The sequence below is a fragment of the Pan paniscus genome, chromosome 15 (genome assembly GCF_029289425.2).
Source record: "Pan paniscus chromosome 15, NHGRI_mPanPan1-v2.0_pri, whole genome shotgun sequence".
Lineage (NCBI taxonomy): Eukaryota > Metazoa > Chordata > Mammalia > Primates > Hominidae > Pan > Pan paniscus.
In genome coordinates this window covers 58,986,153-59,008,452 of record NC_073264.2, presented here as the reverse complement: position 1 = coordinate 59,008,452, position 22,300 = coordinate 58,986,153, and the positions used below count along the sequence as shown (strand labels likewise).

At 40.9% G+C, this 22,300-nt stretch overlaps 1 protein-coding gene across 4 annotated transcripts in view; it reads left to right on the top strand.

The window, feature by feature from the left end:
- The window catches only part of SLC35F4 (solute carrier family 35 member F4), a 420,477-nt gene that overhangs the window by 100,425 nt on the left and 297,752 nt on the right, over positions 1-22,300 (top strand). For 2 of the 4 annotated variants that reach the window (XM_055097635.2, XM_055097634.2), the window contains exon 1: positions 18,181-19,131. The exons of 1 other annotated variant lie outside the window; for it this stretch is intronic. In XM_055097635.2, coding sequence (XP_054953610.1) covers positions 19,029-19,131 — 103 coding nt within the window. In that variant the 5' untranslated portion in view covers positions 18,181-19,028. Of the gene's footprint in view, positions 1-18,180; positions 19,132-19,870; positions 20,069-22,300 lie in introns of those variants that run through there. One more of the 4 variants, XM_034937615.3, reaches the window with a different exon arrangement.

The window sequence follows — 22,300 nt, the reverse complement described above, 5'->3', positions numbered from 1 at the left end:
CAACATAATATATTCATAACACCATCTCTGTATAAAATCTTGAAACTTTAAGAACTTACTTTCTGGTTTGCAAAGATAAATAATGGATACTTAGATCTGTTTCAGAGAGTTTCTCTCTGTATACATTGGCATGAGGTGTATAATACATTTGAAGCTATGAAAAAAGTGGCTGCTTCTTTTGTTATGTATTTTAACAAAACTTATAAACTATTCCCTTTGGAGAGATGGATTTGTATCAGTGTCTCCTGAATGAAAAAGAAACGAAATATGGAAGAGTCCTCCAATCCATTTTGAATATTTTAACCAAATTACACCCTCAGTGGATATTTGTAGATTGTGCCACCAGAGGGAGTGGGATTACATTTATTTATTTTTTATTGTATAACTAAATATACTCTGCTGGTTGATTTAAAGGTGATTAAATTAAATTAAAGGTGATTACTTATATGACGAAAAGCCAAAATCTGTTGAGGAAGAACAGATGCTCCAATCACCTTTGGCTTTGTCTAATTGGATTTCTGAAAACAAGAAGTGTCTAGAAGAGTTATAGTTAGTGCTTTGACACAAAAGCCTTCAGAATCTGTCAATATTATCAAAAGGCCCAGGGAGTGCTATAGTGGCTGCTAAATTTAGAAAATTTAGTACAATATGGCTTAAATAATAAGAAAACCTGGGGCTATAATTTGGAAGCTATTTTTATCCACGGCTCTTATTGTCTCCATTACCTGACCTGTTAGCTGGAAACGTTTCCTTTCTCTTTGCATTTGTCATTTTAAAGTTTAAAATTGGAGCTTGTAAATAACACAGACAACCAAATACTGTACAAAACCTTAGAAAGAAATATTTGGTAAAAAATAGATGGACCTAGAAAGATTAGAAGGTGAATAGCTGAAGTGAAACTATATTAGTACTTCAATAGGGTCTAGGAAAGAAAGGACCAAGTTAATACAAATCTGATTTTCATCTCTGCCATCTCAGCCCTGCCTGTACATTAGAATTATCAGAGAAGATTCAAGATGATGAGGTCCCACCCAAGGACAATTAAACCAAAATTCCATAGGGTGGGAATTCAGTCAAAATAGAGAGAGCCTGTTAAAACTTATATCTAAATTAGTAAATCTCCTTAAATTATACATTTGATTATATAAAGATTTGTTTCTTTCTCTTTCTCATTTCTAAATGCCAATCCATCCTTACTAAATTAAGTCCTTCCCAATTCCAGAGATAAAAATCTTAAAAGGATGATAGTACTTCATTTGTAGAGGGTAAATGCTAAGGTGAGAGTGGTGCTCTATGTTAACTTCGTTTGCATGGTGGAGCTTTTGAGTGAGGAGCCTACTGCAGAGTAACTACCACAGGGATTCTTCATCGCCTGACGACTGCAGTCATGTGACAGTAATGTTTTGCAAATATTAAACTGATGTTGTCCAACTTCCATCTTGAATCTATTGGCTCTTGCCACAATAAGATTGTGTAATAAACAAATCTCACAGGCATGCAACTACAAACATTTATTTCTCACACATCTGTAGTCATATGGGGGGTTGGCCTAATCTATACCAGGCTTTGCTTCAAGCTTTGGTCTGGGTCTGTTCCATGTCGCATTCTTCTTGAATAAGTGGGCTCACTGCTGCTGTTTCTCCTCCTCCTCCTCGTCCTCTTCCTCCTCCTCCTCCCCTCCCCTCGTCCTCCTTCTCCCCTCCACTCCTCTCCTCCTCCTCCTCCTCTCCCCCCCTCTTCCTCCTCCTCTCTCCTCTTATTCTTCCAAGGGCAGAGGTGCAAGAAGATATGTCTAATTGTACAAGCTCCTGCTTTTATCATACCACTGGCAAAATCAAGTCACAGGGCCAAGCCCGAAGTCAAGGGTTGGGGAGGAACACCCAGCCTTTCATGGGTGGAGCTGCAGTATTACATGGGAAAGGTCATGGATACAGGGAGAGGTGAAGAATTTGGGCAAAAAAAATTAATCTATCACATTCTTAAAATCATGTTTTATTGCAAATTTTCACCTGATCCAAACCTATGAGGCTTACTACCCAAAGGCAGGAGAGGGTGTAAATTTCATCACTTTAGCAAGAAAATGGGCTGGAAAGCTATGATTTGTGGAGAGAGGTAATTTGTTTCATTCCACTGATTTCCCTTTGAAAAACAAAGCCTAGGCCTGATAATGCTAGATTGTAGCATTTTCTCAGAGTATAGGGAAGATGGCCTCTCTGCCTATAGTAGCTTGGCTATGAAACCTGGGGTTTCATAAAAACTAGATATAATGTCAGTGAAGTAAAAGAAAAACCCACTGTTTTCCATCTCAAGGCATAGTGAAAATGAGGGATAGACAGAAGTAGGAGTGCAAAGCTAGGACAGGTGTGTTGATTCTTCTCTCTGGAGAGGTATCAGATAGGTGGTGGGAGGTGGGTGGGACAGAGAGACTTCTCCCTGATTTTCACCTGGAATCTGAAAATGATCTTGGAGTGGCTGCCCTGCCCCAATCTCAGGTGCAAATACACCAAAGTGGGGGCACAGTGTAATTAGGAATGGAAGGGACTCAGGAGTTCCTGTAGTTTCTCCAGGGGGAAGGGGGATGGATCCAGGAGGAAGCTGAGATCAGAGCTAGCATGTCCTTTTCAGAGTCATCAGTGGGCTGATGAGATGGAGGGAGGGTACCACTCCCATTTCCTCAGCAGGGGCTACAGGTGGACTACTTAGTCCAGGTCTGGATGAAGGGCATATGGGAGGCCGTGGTCACGTGGAGACCCAGCAAGAGCCAAGAGAACTCTGCATCTCTGCTCTCTCAAATTATGCAAGCTAAACTTCTTACATATGCCCAGATGCTGTCTTAGAAACTGGAAAAGAGGTGTGGAAATAAGGAAGATGAGCAATTACCCCTAAATCATGAACAGGACCTATAGGGACTATTTACGTTACGTATTTGATTAAGCTTTAAACCAGATTGGGTTAAATAGACTTAAAAAAACCCCCAAATCTACATAGTAGGGGTTCAAGAAGGAGATCAGATTAGTCAGACAAAATAAAGAACCAACATGTTCCTCTGCATGACTGTGTTGCAGTGTAAGTGAAATTTGCAACCCTATTACTGTAATAAATGTCATAATTTTATTAAGGGGAAGGGAAATAATATTCGTTTAACAGTCACTCTGTTGGGCTTGTTTTCTTTATTTAATCATTACAAAAACCCTTTCTGATAAATGTTATTATGCCCATTTTAAAAAATGGAGCCCAGATTTTAGAGAAGTTAATTATCTTAATCATTTATATATAAGAGGCACAACAGATATTTCAACTATATTGACACCATGCCCCTTATTATATACATATGTGGAATACTTCATTTATTTAAAATACGTATGTTGCTTCTGACTTTTGTTTCACAGCAAAATCCTGGTAGAGGGAAGTACTGGAAGGAGGCATCCATAGAAGGAGTAGGAGGCACCCTCATGATCTGAAAGTTCCAGAGAAAATAAACTCATAATAGATAAGTTCAGAGGTGTGCAAAAGGCACCTTAAGTACAAATTGTTTCTAGGGTCAGAATCTGAAAGTATACTGAGCTGACCCTACAGCTAATCAATGACATTAGTATGTTTAAGGGAAAAATGTGTGAGTTTGACGTGGAGGAGGCAGTCAGCATGGGCTCTACACAGATCAGAGTAGAGAGGGCATTTGTTCCCAGGGTCAGGGATATCATGAGAATAATTCTGTTAAATTTTGTAGTATTCAATTTTCTTTGCTTTGAATCTAGGTTTAGCAAACAAACAAATCTCTGATTATATTTTGACTTCCTATGTAAATCTGTGCCAATTTGTACATTCTGTGTCAACCATGTCTCCCTTTATGAACGAATCCTTTAGAAATCCAACTTATTCATCAATGTATTGTGAGTTTGTTTAACGTGAGTTCCTCTTGGAGGAGTCTGCTCTGCTCTTGGTGTACCAACAAATACAAGTTTTTAGACCTGCAAAGTTGAAAATCAAAATCTGAAGCACAGAGAAACACCAAGGTAATACCACTCAATGAGATCTCCAGACAATCTGCCCAGTGTCCTCCTGGATACATTCTGAGCACAGCTACAAACTTCAACACTTTAAATGATGTTTTATTGTTTTATTTAATGTAGAAAAATTAGTGTCATTGCCCAAATGTTGTATCTTCAGAGAAACTTTGTTTTAAAAGTGCTAGACATCAATGTCTAGATTTAAAATATAATGGGGTACTTTGTCATCAATGTACCTCGAAATCAAGAGAAATATTAACTTCAATCTGGTATCAAGAATTCCTGGTAAAAGCACGGCCAGGTAACTCTCCAGATGAGGCTGGGAATTTTCCTGTGATAGGGATTTTACTCCTTCTTGAGGTAGCACATTCTTCCTTTACACAGCCAGGGGACCACTGGAATATGCCCCTTAAGTTAAGGAGAAGCCCTCAGTCCTTATTCCACCCATATATCATATCCAGTTTTCATATGATAATACTATTTTACATTTACTGAGTTCTTACTACATGCAAACAAATGCAAATTGCTTTAAGTACACCATCTCATTTTATCCTCATGATAGTTCTAGGAAGTAAGCTGTGTTTTTATCCCCATTTTAAAAATGAGGAAACTGTAGAAACTGTGAAGCCCTGAAAATATTTCAAAAGATCTACTGTCCTTCCTTCCTTCCTTCCTCCCTCCCTCCTTTCCTTTCCTTTCCTTTCCCTTCTCTTTCCTTCCTTCCTTCCCTCCATTCTTCCCTCCCTCCTTTCCTTTCCTTTCCTTTCCCTTCTCTTTCCTTCCTTCCTTCCCTCCATTCTTCCCTCCCTCCTTCCTTCTTTAATCCGTCTCCGCCTCACTACTTCTCTCCCCTTCCTTCCTTCCCTCCATTCTTCCCTCCTTCCTTCCTTCTTTAATCCCTCCCCGCCTCACTCCTTCTCTCCCTCCCTCCTTTCCTCCCTTCCTTCCCCACTTACTCTGTGCTAAATATAGAGTTTTATAATGGGGATATAAAGCAAAATAGACTTAATCCTGGCTTTATAAGGCTTACTGTCCAGTAGGAAGATAGACCTGTGAATAATCCTTGCAACACAGCATCACAGGTACTGTGAGGGAAGTAAGTACCAGACACAACAGAACACAAAGGAAGGTGATTCCCATGCTGGCAGGGAACTCATTAAAGGTTTTAATGGAGGATGTACTTGAACTGAGATTTGAAAAAAATTCTCCTGGCAGGGAAATATGGTGGTGTTGAAAGGGGTCAGGGTAATGTGACTCTTCCAGGCAAAAGGAGCAGCAAAGTCATGAGATGAAAAACAACCAGGAGTAGCTGGTCAGCTTGGCTGAAGCGTATGGTTGGACAGATTAAAGTTGACATCCTCAGACTAAGGTGGAGGTAAGAGCAGGGAACCCTATTGCATTTGTGGCATTTGTTGAGGGACTCCTAGGGCTCAGGCTTGATGGTTTAGACCCTGGGAAGAGCCAGGCCTGGGGCAGAAGGATTAAGTTGTTCAGCTCGAGGGTAAGGAATGAGTCTTATTATGACCCCCAAGAGCAGTGTATTTAGCGACAAAGGCAGGATAGAACCTATGTTTTCTGACTTCCTACTGTTGCATAATGGTATAAGATCCTTAAACTCAAAATACTTTCTTGAAAAGTGCAATGCCAAGTACCTTGCAAAACTCCTTGGAATATAAGATTTGGCAGTTCCTACTTTAGAGTTTTTCCTGCACTAAAATTCTGATCATGTTCTAAGGGCATAAAATGTTGGGGCCGCAATTACCCATATGTTCCTCTTTAGAAGTGGATCATGACTTGTTTTCTGAGGAAAATTTTGGCCCTGCCTGGATGGAGATGGCAGAGATGGTATGTCCTTCAATATGGGCCCAAGTGCTGGTTTGTCAATGTTCATAAGACAACATCAAAACAATACCTTTATACTTGTTGTTTCTTAAAGAAGGTAAATAGATCTTCCTTGAAGTAGTGACATAGAACATTTGGCTCCAAGGACTTGTCTTTGATAACCAGTATTAATGAATTAATCAACTAATTTTGGAAATATCTATGAAGTGCCTACTCTGTGCCTGGCACGATACTAGATGTTGGGTATACAATAGTGAACAACAACAATAAAAAAAAATGCGGTTGTCCTTGTTGTATTTACAGTCTAGAGAGGGAAACAGACAAATAAGGACTTTCTTGATGAAGCAGCTTCTTGGTTGAGATGTGAAGGAAAAGTCCCAGACAAGGCAGGGGCAAAGAGTTGAGGGAGAGAGTGTTCCAGATAGAGGGAACAGCATGTATAAAAATCCAGAGGTGAGAAAGCCCGTAGCTTTTTCAGAGATCTCAAAAGAGTTCATTCAGGAATTTAGAATGAGGTGAGTAGTCACAGAGTTGAGGTTGGAGATGTAGACTGGGACCAAAGTCTGCAGTCAATCATTAGGGGTGTGGGATTCAAGCTAAGAGTCCTGTTGAACCATTCAGTTGTTTAAGCAGAAGTTTGTAATTGAGGAAGCAGGTTGGCTATGGTTAGAAAAACAAATTAGAATAGGAAAAGATCAGATAGAAAGTTGTGTGGTAATCCAGGCTAAAAGAAGGGTCATACCAGCCTACAGAATGGGAGAAAATACTTGCAAACTATGCATCCAACAAAGGTCTAATATCAAGAATCTATAAGGAACTTAACAAGCAAAAAGCAAACAGCCCCATTAAAAATGGGCAAAGGACATGAACAGGCATTTCTCAAAAGAAGACATACATGCAGCCAACAAGTATATGAAAAAATGCTCAATGTCACTAATCATTAGAAAAATGCAAATCCAAAACCACAATGAGATACCATCTCACATCAGTCAGAATTGTTATTAAAAAGTCAAAAAATCGCTGGGCATGGTGCCTCATGCCTGTAATCCCAGCACTTTGGGAGGCTGAGTCAGGGTGATCACCTGAGGTCAGGAGTTCAAGACCAGCCTGGCCAACATGGTGAAACCCCATCTCTGCTAAAAATACAAAAATTAGCCAGGTATGGTGGCATAAGCCTGTAATCCCATCTACTTGGGAGGCTGAGAGAGAGGAATAGCTTGAACCCAGGAGGCAGAGGTTGCAGTGAGCTGAGATCTGCCACTGCACTCCAGCCTGGGTAACAGAGCAAGACTCCATCTCAAAAAAAAAAAAAAAAAAAAAGTCAAAAAATAACAGATGCTGGCAAGATTGTGGAGAAAATGGAGCACTTATATACTACTGGTGGGAATGTAAATTAGTTAAGCCACTGTTGAAAGCAGTTTGGCAATTTCTCAAAGAACTTAAAATAGAACTACCATTTGACCAAGCAATCCCATTACTGGGTATATACCCAAGAGAATATAAATTGTTCTATCATAAAGAACATGCTCGTGTATGTTCATTGCAACAACATTCACAATAGCAGACATGGAATAAACCTAGATGGCAATCAATGGTGGACTGGATAATAAAAATGTGGTACATATGTATCATGGAATGCCACAGAGTCATCAAAAAGAACAAGATTATGTCTTTTGCAACAACATGGATGGAGGCTATTACCCTAAGTCAATTAACACAGGAACATAAAACCAAATGCTGCATGTTCTTACTTACAAATGGGAGCTAAATACTGAATATACATGGACACAAAGAAGAGAGCAATAGACAATGGAGCCTGCTTGAGAGTGGACGGTGGGAGGAGGGTAAGGATTGAAAAACTGCCTATCAGGTACTAGGCTCATGACCTGGGTAACACAATTATCTGTACCATGAACCCGTGTGACACGCAGTTTACCCACCTAACAAACCTGCACATGTACCCACTGAACCAAAAATACAAGTTGGAAAGAAGAAAAAAAAAGATGGGTCACCTGTCCTTGGGTAGCTGAGCTGAAAAAGGAGAGAAAAAGACCTATCAGAAACTATCTACAGGATTTGCTGCTATTTACCAGTTCCTCATTAGGGATAATCATTTACAGAGATTTCTCTGAAGGATAGGTAGCCCACTAGTCTTTAAACCTGGGTTTTAGATTAGTTAAGAATAAGGGGTCCCTGAACTGAAGTGCATATACTTTGTATATATCCAATGTTGCTGCTGTGTTTAATTGTAAATTGAAATTTTAGATGAAAGTTTATGAAAATTTAAGAATTTTTCTTCACTTATTAAGCAAAAACATGCATTTCTCAATCCATTCTCAAGATTATAACTTGAACACAACCAACTTCTTCAATCTTAAGCTCGATAGTAATGTCTTTGTTTTTATAACAAGTAACTTATTTTCACCTAGTAATTCTGTAATTTTTATATGGCAGAATCTTTGAGTATTTGGTTGCAAATAGACATTCTAAAAATATAAATGTGGTTATATTGGGCTAGTCTTTTTCTGAGTCACAGAAATAACTCCCTCGCGCTCTCATTTTTTTCAGCAGCCAGGTTTTGTATTATATACAAGAAATATGAATTTAAAAGATTTATTCATGTCCCTAAGAAACTAGAAATATAGCAGAGATGGAAGGCAATCAGATCTTCACTCTGTAGTGTGTTAAATGCCCCCACAAAGGGTAAGCACAAAGGGTAAGTTAGAATGCCGTAACTTTACAGGTTTCCCTTTTCATCTTGGTTGTGGGAACAGCCCTGCTATGTGAAACTTACTGCATTGCTTTGTTCTATGTCTGATTGTACCAACATTATGCAGACCCAGCATGTGTGGGTGTCTGACTCCTTCCTCCCCATTTTGAAGTCAAAAGGTTTGGAATTACATGTCATGCAAAAGGCTGCAGTTTCTATTCAGACCAAATCTCATTGTTGCAGGTAACATTTTAATGCCAGATTTTGCTTAATGAAGTTACTTCCACATTGCTTCTGTTAACCCATGGTTGGAAGATTGCTTTGCTAATCTAGAATCCAGGAATTCTATCAAAAGACACATTCTGCAGAAAGGACATTCTCATCAAGTCTCTGATCAATCTGCTTAACAACATTGGCATTGATTTACATTAGTTGGATGTAGCAGAATCCAAGAATGGCCACAATTGTTTGCAGCAATCTCACCACGAGGCAGAATCCATTTCTCCACCCAATCAATCTGAGTTAATCTGCAACTTACTTTGGCCAATAGAATATGAAAGAAGTAAGTTCTGAGTCTAGGCCTCAAGAAGCTTTGCATTCTTAACTCTTACTCTTGGAATTTTGCTGCTGCCATGAATAAGCCTGGACCGAACTGCTGGGTCATGAGATATGTGGCCCAGTTATCCCAATCTCCCATCCACTAGACATGTGAAAGAGCCTATCCTATTGAGTCCCCAGCTGATCTACCTGCTGACCACAAATGCATAAGCAAGCCCACCCAGGATCAACCAAGCCTGGCCAGATTAGTAGAACCATGCAAGTGACTAATAGTTCATGAGAAGTAATAAATGGTTGTTATTTTAAGCCACTAAGGTTTGGAGTTGTTTGGTATGCAGTAAAAGCTAGACAATAACGCTACTATTTTGATGTTACTGCAGTGGTAGTAAGTCCTAGTGAATTTCAGAGCAGAGTAGGATGAAGAAAGGAAAGAAATTAGAGAAAAAGAAAGAAGACAGCATGTGCTTATCACCTTTGCATGCCCAGCTGATGATTTCTTTACCTGAACCAATGAAGAAACAAGTAAACAAGTCTCCTGAATATTTCAGTAGGAGATTACACATAAAGAGGAGATTCAAATCTCTGAATTAATTATAATTCACAAAAGATTTGTCAAATTGAGCCCGTGTTATGAATGGCAGTGAATGTTGACAATGTCAATTCCATAATAAGAAAAAATATATAATTCCATCCATTTACTCTTATCTAAAGACACCATGAAATCATTTATTTATTTATTTATTTATTTATTCCACTGCCTCTTCCAAAAGATTAGGAGTAATAGTTGACAGATTGGATAAGTAGTCAGTTACTGATTACACCAGAAACATAACTCACACAGACTTTGGAAAATAGACATGGTCTTGGATTTAAATTTAACAGAACCCTTGATGGGCATTCCTTCTGTCTACCAAGCCCAGGGCTCAGCCAGAGGAAGACAGAAAGAAGGATAAGAAGAGAAGCATACGGTCTGATTTGGAAAGGTGGTGGGGAGGGATGGCAACCTGAGTAGATTTGATCTGATTGCACATAAGGAGCAGTTAGAAAGCCACATAGCCGAAGGTGGCATTGCACAGGGTCAGGGGAAAGATGATCCACTGAGAGTGAGAAGGGCTGCCAGAGACTCATCGAGGGGCCTCTGAACCATCTGTTTAGCCCTCTAGCCTCAGTTTCCTTCTTTGTAAACTTTGCACTGGGCAAGTTATTACATTTCTGGTCCTGAGACAAGTCAACCTATCTTGAGTGTTTGTGCCTTGCTCGTACTTTGAGAAAGTGATCCTAGGCTTCTGATGAAAACTTTTGTTACAATGATTTCTTCAACCTTTAATGTGTTTTGATTGCCTGGTATGTGACAGGTACTCTGAGAAGCACTGGTCATACCTTGGTGAACAAAATGCAGTCACCGCCTTTGAGGAACTTAAGTATGCACTGTCGAGAAGATTACACAGCAGGGAAAGAGCTATTATGGAGCAAATACCTGGCTCCTCCAGGAAGGAGGATGGGGTTAGCAGAGAAGCCTTCCCAGAGAAGAAAATCCTTTTGAAACAGCTGAGGGAGGAGTAGTAGTAGTCAGATGAAGATGCATTTGTAGGGACTGTCCAAGCATGGATGTTCTTATCACTTGGCTCTACTGCATAGAAGCAAGTAATACTGATGTCCAAATAACTGTACTTAGAGCACTTTATTAGCTTAAGAATGTAAACATTTTAGGGCTACTTTGAGATTTTACAAAACTTTTTATGTGCTTGTTGTCATGGAGCCCTGTTTTATTATTTATGAGAACATGGAAAGACAGAAGAATTAGAGACCGTTAGTCAGGCTTCATCACATTCCATAGAAAGGAGATAATTGCGATTACTAAAAAGATGGTGTGCAGGCAGGCGGCACACTCCAGCACATTGCACATAAAACAAGCCATGCTGGAGAATAAAGATCTGGGAAAGGGTTTCAGGGTTTGTCATGTGTGTGTGTGTGTGTGTGTGTGTGTGTTTGTATTCACTTTAATATTAGCAAATTATATTTCAGAACACTTGGAAAATGGAAGATTACTTATAATTTCACTCTTCTTACCACCATTTTTTGAATTTTGAGTAACTTTTTTCCCCCTGCATTAAAAAATATGTAATTGTAGTAGACATCCGTATACAATCTAGAATTCTGATTTTTTTCACCACTTAATATTAGAACATAGGATTTTTCTCATCACTTTGTAGTCTTCATAGCAATAGCCATAATTTTAATATCTAAAGTATATTATACCCAGTGGATACATTGTGATTTACTAAACCATTTTACTATTTTTGGGACATTTGAGTTGATTACATTATTTTATTATTACCAGTGATGCTATGATGAATACCTGGGTGGCATAGGAATATGGAACTAGTAGAGATTTTAAATGTTACTTGAGGCTCTTTTCCCCCTTGGTATTCAGAAGAGGACTTTGTTTTTTTCACAGCACAACTGGAGAGGTGCCAGCGAGATAGACTATAATGCAATTGACCCTTCGTGGGATAATGCTATGGGGTAGCCAGGGGGACATACGAAGTTCTGTTATACATTTATGGATAACAGGGGAGAATCAAACCCATAATTTCCACAATGGAAATATTTAACTTGAGGTTTATACAGCCCATATCACTGAAACGGACAATGGAAACTGTGGCTGCAACTACTGTTACAGCTGCTGATATCCATTGCAGACATGGCCCAGGATTTCTCCACTTGGCTTCCCATTCAAAATTTGGAATGGATGCTGTGATTGGTGGAGCAGGGATATGTGCCAGTGACCACGTGAGGAGACTGGGAAAATTGGCATCTTAACCTGAGCTCTTCAGAAAAGAGAGCCTGAGGCAGAGGCAGGGGTTTATGTACTAGTGTATACATATGAGGGCATGTGACTGAGCTGACCATAGTTTAGCATGAAGACTGAGCAGTCTGACTAGTTGCACGATCTTGTGGGCAAGAGGCTGCAAAAGTGACAGCTTCTCAGGGAAGTCCATTCAGAATGGAATGGAGAATTTATACCCTAGCTCCTGTTTCCCATTTTCACAGGTTTGCCCAGTGTTACATCTGTCCCCTGCACTTTCAGGTTGTACATGCTTGAGCCAAGCAAATGCATTTTCATGTCTCAGCACCAACAAGGAAATGCTGGTGCAGGAGGTTAGAGGTGCCCAGCATTGGCATGAGGTGAGGTGCTGTCAGGCTGTGTCTAGGTGAATCAATGACAATCCATACAGGGTGGTCACTGCAAAGGTGAGACAAAAGAAAATGAATTGGAGCATAAAAGTTATTTGGTGCGATCTTTTTAGCTTCTCTCTTGAAAGGTATGCTCTTTCTGTTAGGAGCCTCCTCTCGCATCAGCTGGGTACTAAACAAACAAACAAACAAAAAAAGGATGAATGTCCACTTTGGTACCTCTGTATTATTTCAGGGCATTTAAAAAGCAAGTTCTACTGATGGGAATCACAGATACTGAAAATAATGATGAAATAAAACCTTGTGAATATATTTCCTGCAGATTAATAGTTCTTGAAATTAAAGACAAAGTCATTTCTGAAATTGCTTTTGGCAATAGTAGTCATTCAAGATGTGGATGTATTGAACGTGTATTCTGGAGTCTGTGTTTTATGGATGCATTCTAACGAGTTTCAAATTTTGTGTTCTCTCTGGTTCTCTGTGCCACTCATAATGTTTCTTTCCAACAATTTGTTTTGTCTTCTCTATGATTTATTGATGAATTGCTTCAAGAACTAGTGATCTTAGACATACATAGTATGTCTTTGGAAAACAAAGGACAAAGAGAATAGAATTTGAAAATTAAATGTAGTGTTTATGGAAGGAATTAAAACTCTTCAATTACAGTTTTTAGTAACTTTACTTTGTATATATCAGAGTCATCCTGAATGCTAATGGTCATGGGGCCAGAGGGAAAAAGAGAAAACCCTTGAGTGTCTAGTATTAGCTCTGACTGAGATGATAATTGCTTTTTTGTTCACAACCAGAATTAGTCACACAGCCCCACTACAACCACAAGGGGGCAGGAAGTGCAGTCCTGTGGTATGCCTAAAATGGGGGAGAACCATGACTATTTGGCAAACAGTAACAATGACTACCACAGCAGGGTTGGCATTTTTAGCAGTTAATGTTACAGAAAGCTTGTGTGACAAATAATATGCAGCAGGTTTGAGGCTGTGGTGTGCATGGCATTTTTAGACGTTTAAATTACAGAAAGGCTTATTTGTAAAATGAATATGTAGCAGGTTTGAATGTATAACCACCAACACAGCTGTTCAAAAGGGTTTAAAAAAATCTTTATTTGCTTTAAATTACTGTAAATCTTACTCTGAGTCCCTATTCCTCATTAAAATAGTGGGAAATGCAATCTCAGTCTTCTTGGGGCTCCCCTGCTGCAGAGTTATGCAGTCAGGGGAGATCTTTGGCTTAGCTCAGCATCAAGGAGGTCTGATCTTCAGTCCACTGGGCACTGCTGAAATGTGCAATAGTCAAGCCCACATGTGATCCCTCTGGGACTGGGGACTCTGCTGCTTCTGGACAAGCTGGGAGGCACCAGAATATCTGCTGAAGCTGGGAAGCCTAATGGCTAATGGGCCTGCCTCCCATGGGGCATCACACTGTGATCCCTCTGAGGTTGCTCCACTTCACCAAGCAGGACCTGAGTGCCTCCCACACCTGGGGATTAACAGCTTTGGTCCCTTTCCCAGTATGAAGTAAACTCTTCCTGTGCTCGTGCTTCCTTAAAGGACAAGAAGAGCTGCTGATCTTGAGCAGCTTCTCTTTCTGCAAAGCACTGAACTTCTGAAGCCACTTATTCCATTGGCACACAAGGTCTGCCTCATGTGATCATTGCCCGTGGTTGAAAGAATTAAAGGAGACCTGTAAAAGCAATTGCCACAGTGAAGTTCCAAGAGTGTGAATGAAGAATGAAAGTGTAAATCAACTTCAGTAAAAAACAATGGACAGAGCAGGGGCGGGGCTAGGAGAAGAAAATTAATATTTATTGTGTACCCACGATGTGCCAGGCCTTTGTAAAATATTTTAATATGTGATCTCACTTAACCATCACAGCAATACTATGAAATAGAGAGTATGAGCCCATTTTACAGAGGAGGAAACTGAAGCTCAAAGGTTCTATGTCTGCATAAAAATAGTACTGATAGCTAATATATATGATGCTTACTATATGCCAGTCACAGTTATAAGATCTTTATGGATATAAACTCATTTACTTCTCATGATAGTTCCACTATATAGGTGTATATTTCTATTTTAGAGATGAGAAAATTGAGTCATAGAGATTTCAAAAGATTTACCCAAGGTCACGCAGCTAGAAAATGATGAGGTCAGAAATGACTCCTGGCAGTCTGCTCCAAAGTCCATGCTTTAAACCACTGTGCTGTACTGCCGGGTACAGTATAACGCTGTAGGGAGAAGGAGAAAGAGAAAGACAGAGACAGAGAGAAACATGCAGAGAGATAGACAGACACACACAGACTCAGAGAGACAAAGACAGAAAAACAGACAGACCGAGAGAGAGGGAGACACAGGGAGAGACAGAGAGAGAGAGAGGCACACACACACACACACACACACACACATACACACACACACACACACAGATCATAGACAAATTCTAAAATTTGAATATATATGTTGAAATTACTTAAGACTTTCTCCAAAGAGGTTCAGTGCCTTTCCAAAGAGTTGAGCCTCAAAATTAGTCCTGGGATGCAGCCTGGCACCTGAGGTCAATGAAGAGTGGACTCTGCCCTGTCTTCTCATACAGACACCCAGCCCCTTTGAGCTGAAAGGTAAATTAGCAATGTCTGCCATTGCCTACGATTGAAACAGAATGGCTGTGTCAGCATTCCAAATGGGGTGGCTGATGACTTGGCAGTTAAATACTCAAAACAACTTCCCTGAAAATGGAATATTAAGAGCATGCTTTTTCTTTCTCAGGTGCCATTTCTTATCACCTGGTTGGCTAGAAGCCAGATGCTTTTAAACACTAACACTGTTTAAATTTCTTGGGGTCAACTCTTTGTAAACAGTGCTGGTGTTTGTACAAAGTAACATTGGCCCTTGACTATAAAAGCTTAAATATTCTTGGCTTTCCAAGCAGCCAAGTTACTTTTAGCCCAAGGAGATAGGTAAAATATACTAATTTCCCAGAGGGGAAAAAGATCATTTCCCCTTCTTTCAGCATCTTTCAGTGGTAACTTCAAATAGGTGAATAGAAAGATTAGGTGTCTTATTCCTGCCATAAAAAGAGGACTAAAGCCCAGATTTTCTGATCCCTTTCTGCTAATTAAAGTACAGAAGACTAGATTCCATGGATTTTATTTTACTAACCCTTCCAAAGTGTATAGACTGATATGGTATTTTCAGACTGCTTATCTTTGAATAAAATTTATACCCAGTGATCATATTTAGTTTTAATGTTATTACTTGGTATAGCTATTCTAGCATCAGACACAAGGACTATAAGTGATCATCCCATGAACTACTTTACAAATGATTTGGCTTTTAAAAAAAAAAAACCACAACAATGTGAATAACTAATTGTATACTCAATTAGTATAAATAGCTAATCTGATTTGATCAGATGATCAAAATCCATATGGCTCATATATCAAAACTCATCTGGGATCACAGATAGATACCCTCTGCTTGATGCATTAAAAAATTCCTGAAAAGCGCACAAAAAACAAATTTTGTTTTATAACAAATCGAATTATAATTTATAACTACTAGAGAAACTGGCTATGTGAAGGGCTATCATGACAAACTATTTTGTGAATCAAATAACGACCTTCAATTTTCATTTATTAAGTTATGTCTTTTCTTTATTCTTTCAGAATAGATTTGAGGCATACATTGCAACTCATAGTTTGTAAATTTGAATATTTGGGTTTGTGAAAACTGGTAGACTAAACAGCAAACATAAAAATGCTTTAAAAATTATCCTTTCTTCCGCCGGGCGCGGTGGCTCACGCCTGTAGTCCCAGCACTTTGATGAATCACCTGAGGTCAGGAGTTCGAGACCAGTCTGGCCAACATGGTGAAACCCCATCTCTACTAAAAATACAAAAAAATTAGCTGGACGTGGTGTCGGGTGCCTGTAATCCTAGCTACTCGGGAGGCTGAGGCATGATAATCACTTGAACCCGGGAGGCGGAGGTTGCAGTGAGCCGAGATCGCACCATTGCACTCCAGCCTGGGTGACAGAGTGAGACTTCGTCTCAAAAAAAAAAAAAAAATTATCCTTTCTTCAAAATAATTTCTGTAAATTGTTAATAACGTCTAAAATGACTATTGAAAGATTAAAACATCTTTTATCATGTATGCCAAAGAGTGTTCATGACTAGCAGAAATTTACCTTTGACTGTTTATCAATTTATAATTGTAGGATTTCAGTTCCTTCCATTAAAAGTGTGGCCTAGATTATAGCACTTGCTGGCATTTACTATTTTGGTCATCCTATTACAGATGATTATAGAGAGATTTGTAAGTGCTTTGCTATTTTAAAATTTATTTCCAGGTCAGTCTGAAAATTTTTACGTTTTCAAAAGAAAACATAGACTCTTGTGGGTATGTTTACATTGTAGTATTTAAATTTATGCTGAATTTACTGTTTATATGAATGATCAGATCCAGTTAAATACATTTTTATCTACTTCTATGGAGATTTATGAAAATAAAGCAAAAGCAGGAAGAAGGTAATGACTTACACAGTAATTGTTATTTATAATTTAAGTACATTAATTATGGCAAGATAAGTTATAAGCAATGGGAAAAACCACTTGTTTTTAAGTCTATGCATATGTGTGTGTATGTATGTGTATACATATATATTCCTGTTACATTAGAAGGTTTTTGCTTGAATTGTTTCCTAATTTCTCTCTTACTGATACATATATTAATGTGCTATGGATTATGATGGCTATTATCAAAATATATATGTAATATTGGAAAATTTATCTTTCATAGAAACTTCAAACAAAAGTGACATTTAAAATTATATGTGATGAACACATTTTACCATGTGCAATACATGCATTTGATATAATTTTGCCACAGAAATAATAAAACTAACAAAAGTGTGCTGAATATTATTTCACGTGGGGGGGTGTAAAGGCATAACGCTTTCATTTTTGCTTTATATGGCTAGCTCCCCATCATTGCACTAGTGTTGGTTTTTCCTTTTAGTTCCTTTTGACCTTTTAGCTCTTTCCACCCTTCCATCTTTCCTAGCCCAGAAAACAGGTGTAGGAGGAAATTGGTTTCTTTATGAGCTCTCCTTCCAGCCACAATAATCTCAGATTGACTCCACTCTCAAGATCCCGTGCTAAGCTTTGTGTTTGGATGAAAACCCAAAACATAGTGTAAAATTTAATATTGCATTTTCATATGCTTAAACCTAATTTACCTTTTAGAAAAAAAATTGCGTATTTCTTCCTTCTTAAGGGCCCACACACAATGTGGAAAATGCTTGGAGGCAGGATGGTGTGATAGGTTCTCTGGAGGTTTCTGAGAGGGGCATTGAAGTCGACTTATGTTTCTCTTTTTTTCTTCTCCCTAAGCTTTAGTAATATGAAACCTGGCAGGGATGTCTTAAGCCAGCTCTGCACGGAAGGTGGACCTAAATTGCCTCTAAGCTGATGAGCTGACCCTCCTCTCCACTAACCCTCCACCTCCACCTTTTCATTTCTGAGATGAAACTTTGAAAATTATTATCATTATTATTATTTTTTGCAGGAAGCTGTGTCTGCAGACTATGAACAGAGGAATCGTCTCCACTGCTCACTGACCCTAACCCATTGGGTCTCTGGCTAAAGCAGAAGAGCCACACACCTGAGGGGAGGGTGTTCGCTCTGAACACACAGCTTCAAGGATGTTCTGCTCTAATGGAAAGGCTCTAGACTGTAGCTAAGACTTTCACTCGTCCAGATATTTACAGTTTGAAGGACTTCCCTCCTGATATTTTTGGCAATAAAGGAGAAAATCATTTCTCCTCAGAGCATTTGAAATTGGAAAAATAAACGTGCTGTGTGCAGCTGAATCTTCTAAGCCTTTGACATTTTTCAGTGGCAGGATGGAGGGTCCGTATGGACAGTCAGACTTGAGGGCTTGAACACTTACAGTCTTTGCGTCTGCAAAACCCGGATAATCACTCCATATACCACCTGCCGGGAACTAATTTTCTTGTCATTTCATAAAAAAAGATTCCCAGTCTTCTAGACAAGTTGCAAGGACTGACTAACGCGGGGGAATGCTTGCATATCAGCAGACCAGAGGTGGTGTAGACGCCAAGCGTGGACCGAGTACCGGGGCGCCCCAGAAGTGTCTTCTCCCCGAGCGACAGAGTTAATTCCTCGCATTAACAGCTATGAGTCCCTCTTGGGTTTCTCCCACTCCCAACACCCTTCTCTGAGCCCCTGGCCACCGTCGCCTTCTCTTCTCCTCTCGCGCCCCCCCTGACCAAACATCCCTTTCATCAGGTGGGGTTGGGGTGTCTAGTTTTCGGGAAGGATCGCGCAAGGGTTAATGATGAAAGCTGGCGACCAGGTGGGGCGCCCACACCCGCCCCCGGCCGCGGTGGGCGTCGGAGGTGAGGGGGCGCTATTCGGGCAGCAGTGCTCCGGGTGGCGCGCGGGAGAGCTGCCAGGCTGACGGAGAGGCCGGCCCGAGTGGGGGCCGCTCCGTCGCCGCCGCCGCCGCCGCCGCTGTGATGCGGAGCCGGTGCTGCGCCGGGCGGTGGAGTCAGAGCCCGGGCGCGGGAGCACGAGCTGCTAGATCAGCACCAGCGGCTCCGGCACCTGCACCAGCTCCCGGGCCCCGCGCTGCGCTCTCCGCCCCGCCGCACTCGGGGCCGTCGCCCCGCGCTCTCTATGGATGTCAAGGCGGCCCCCAACGGGGTGGCCACTATCGAGGACCGGATCCTGCGGATCACCGGCTACTATGGCTATTATCCAGGTTACTCCAGCCAGAAAAGTAAGACGCCGCGCGGCTGCCCTGCGTGAGGCGGGGAAGGGAGGTGGGCGCGCAGGGGTGCCGCGGAGATGCGGACGGGCGGGCGCGCGGTACGGACACCTGCAGCCCTGCGGGCGCTGTCAACACCGCCTTCCTGGCGGCGGGGACCCCCCGGGGAGAAAAGTATGTCCGCTGTCCTCGGTGCTGAACCGTGAGAGGGCAAGGGGCCCGGCTGGGTGCGCCCAGGAGTTTGGAAACAGTCGTAGCCTTGAGGGGAGGTGCGGAGGGGACCTGGTGAGCGCTCCTGACCGCCGTGGGCCGGCTCACCCTGGTGGATTTACGCCCGGAGGAGGCTAACATGGCTGTTCACTTAGCGGAAAGTCAGCCCTAGGGGATACATGCCCCGAAAGCCCCTACTGCGTGCGGGGCGCTGGGGACGCAGGCTGGGGAGCTTCGGGGGTGGGGCTGGCGGGGGCGGCCCACCCAGACGTGGGTCCCGGCGCTGGTGGGGTCAGCTCGTTCACTCCGGGCTGTTGAGACGCTGCCAGCGCGGGAGTTACTCCGGTTACAATATCTTTAGGAGGTTCTTCACCCTGGGAAGAGAAAAGAACCTGCTCAGGTCTCCGAGCCCCAGAGCTTGGAGCCAGAGACCCGTGCAAAAGACTGGGGGCGTGCGGGGGGTGGGGTCTGAGAAGGGGAGGCGACAGGGCCACCCGCCCCCGCCGCACGTCGCGGTCACCGCTTTCTTCCAGCTAAGCGAGGTCATGCGGCGTGGATGCTTTCACGTTTTTGGACCAGTTTTGGTGGGAGGGCGATGAGGTGTGCTCTGCTCGCAGTCCCCCTCCCCCAGTACACAAACCCACTAGCTATATTTGCTGGGATTAGTTCTACTGGCGACTGAAGTGCAGCTCATTTTTCTTCGAATTGGAGGAGTAGCTGCGGTTTAGTTTCTATGCAGGTGGGCTTTCGCTTTTTTCTTTATCAATGCATTTCTGTTGCAATAGATGGAGCTTAATTGATGTTTTTGCAGTTATTGTTGTCAGAAGCTTGGAAGCTCCTAGATGCATTTCTGATACGTATTTTTCTATGACATTTGGGGTGCAATCAACATTACAGTTTCTGTGATGCGTGGGACCCACAAAAATTCCGGCACAAAGACAAGAAAACACTATTTTTTCATGTAACTTTCTCCCCTACCATGCTTCCTCTCTATTGAATAATAATTCAAGAGCTTTGTTCCATGGGCTGTTCTCACACAGATATTTTCTAGTTCGATATTTCATCTGGTTTCAGGAAAGGCCTATCTGATTTGGATGGTTTCTGTCTAGCTGTTTTTAGCATTAGGGGCTTAAATTATTCATTTTCCATACAAAAGTAATTATATAGTGTTAGAATTTTCTGGAAAGAAAATAACACACTGTGGAATGCCCTTTGAAGTACTATACACTCAAAAACTTCTCCTTTTTTATTGGCAAAGGATTTCTTTTTAAACCCTGGAAACATAAGTAAAGGAACTAATATATCTTGTGGAAATTACTTGACTTTCACCTTTGAATATTTTAATTAGGAACCATGGGATTTTAGTGGCTTAGAGAATGTAGAAGCTGTGTGTGAAATTACAAGACTCAGGGTGGCTTATTATTGTAATTTTTATGACAATGGAACTTTGGCTAACAATGAACAACCCAAAAAGAATACTGAAAAAGTGACATTTTAGATAAGGACATGTTCATATTATATTTTTGTACTTGCTCAAATAGCTGCACGTGCTTCATTTGCAATACAATAACAGGACAAAAAAAGGGAAGCGCACTGGCCAAGGCTATAACTGGTAGCCAAAAGGGATAAAGATTAACTTGGCATAGTTATTTGTGATGGGCACTTACCTACCTAAGTTCAGACCATAGAGTTAAAAGAGTGAAGGCAGAGAATCTCACAAGAAGAGAGAATTAAGTGATAGTCAGATAAATCTCAGGATGCTCATGCTTTCGGAAGTAGAGAAAGATTGCTATTTTGCACAGTGAGAGATTGAGAGAGGAGAAAGCTGGAGGAGGGCCAGGGAACCAAGCACCATGAAATAATCCCTGTCCTAATGCAGGCTTCAACTAGTAAACAAACACACTGAAGCAAACCAGTACAATATGGTCAATTGATTTGGCTGTTACAGGGAATGAGCAACAGCTTAGGGGAAGTCTGGAAAAATATACTTAAGAAAAGGCTACAGTGATGAATATATAATATGTGAAAGCAAGGTGACTTTCTCATTTCCTGTCTGATCACATATGAAGGACAATCTCTAGATATCTATGCCATTTACCTTTTTGGAGATAGATGGGGACTTACCTCTAAGAAAATGCACTGAAGATCAAGCCTTCTGTTAATGCATCCTGCTGTTTGCTTGTACCTTGTTCAGAAAAAATTCTAGTAGTCAAGCTGATGCAAAAAAAGAAACATGATAGAATTCAGATAAATGAAGGTACTTTAATGGGCAATAGGGCATTTGTTTTATTTATCCTGTTCAATTAATGAACAGTTATTGAGTAAATATAAATAAGAAATCTGGATACAAAGATGATTAAAGGTGGGTGCAGTGGCTCATGTCTGTAATCCTAGCACTTTGGGAGGCCAAGGCAGGAGGATTGCTTGAGGCCGGGAGTTCAAGACCAACTTGACCAATGTAGTGAGACACTGTTTCTATATTTATTTAAACATTTTTTAAAAAAAGATGATTAATGCGTAGTGTGGTTACTTAGGTAGGGAATAGATTCATTCATTCAACAAGTGTTAATTGAGCACCTCCTATGTGTCAGGAGTACACCAATGAGCAAAACAGACAAAAGTATTTTCCTTTTAAGAACTTAAGTTCTAGTGGGAGCAAACAAGACAATAAAGAAATAAACAAGTACATAAATTATTTAGTATGTTTCAAGGTGATAAGTGCCTTTTGAAAAATTACAACAGGATAAAAAGGATAAAATATTCTGGGGCTAGAAATTATCACAATTTTAAATAGGCTCATCAGGGAAGTCCTCATTGAGGAAGTAACAATTCAGCAAAGACCTGAAGGATATGAGGGAGGTAGCCATATGGACATCCAGAAGAACACATTCTGGGCAGTGGGAATAGCTAGTGCAAAGATCTGAGGTAGAGTACAACTAGCATGCTGGAGAAACAGCAGGGAGGCCTGTAT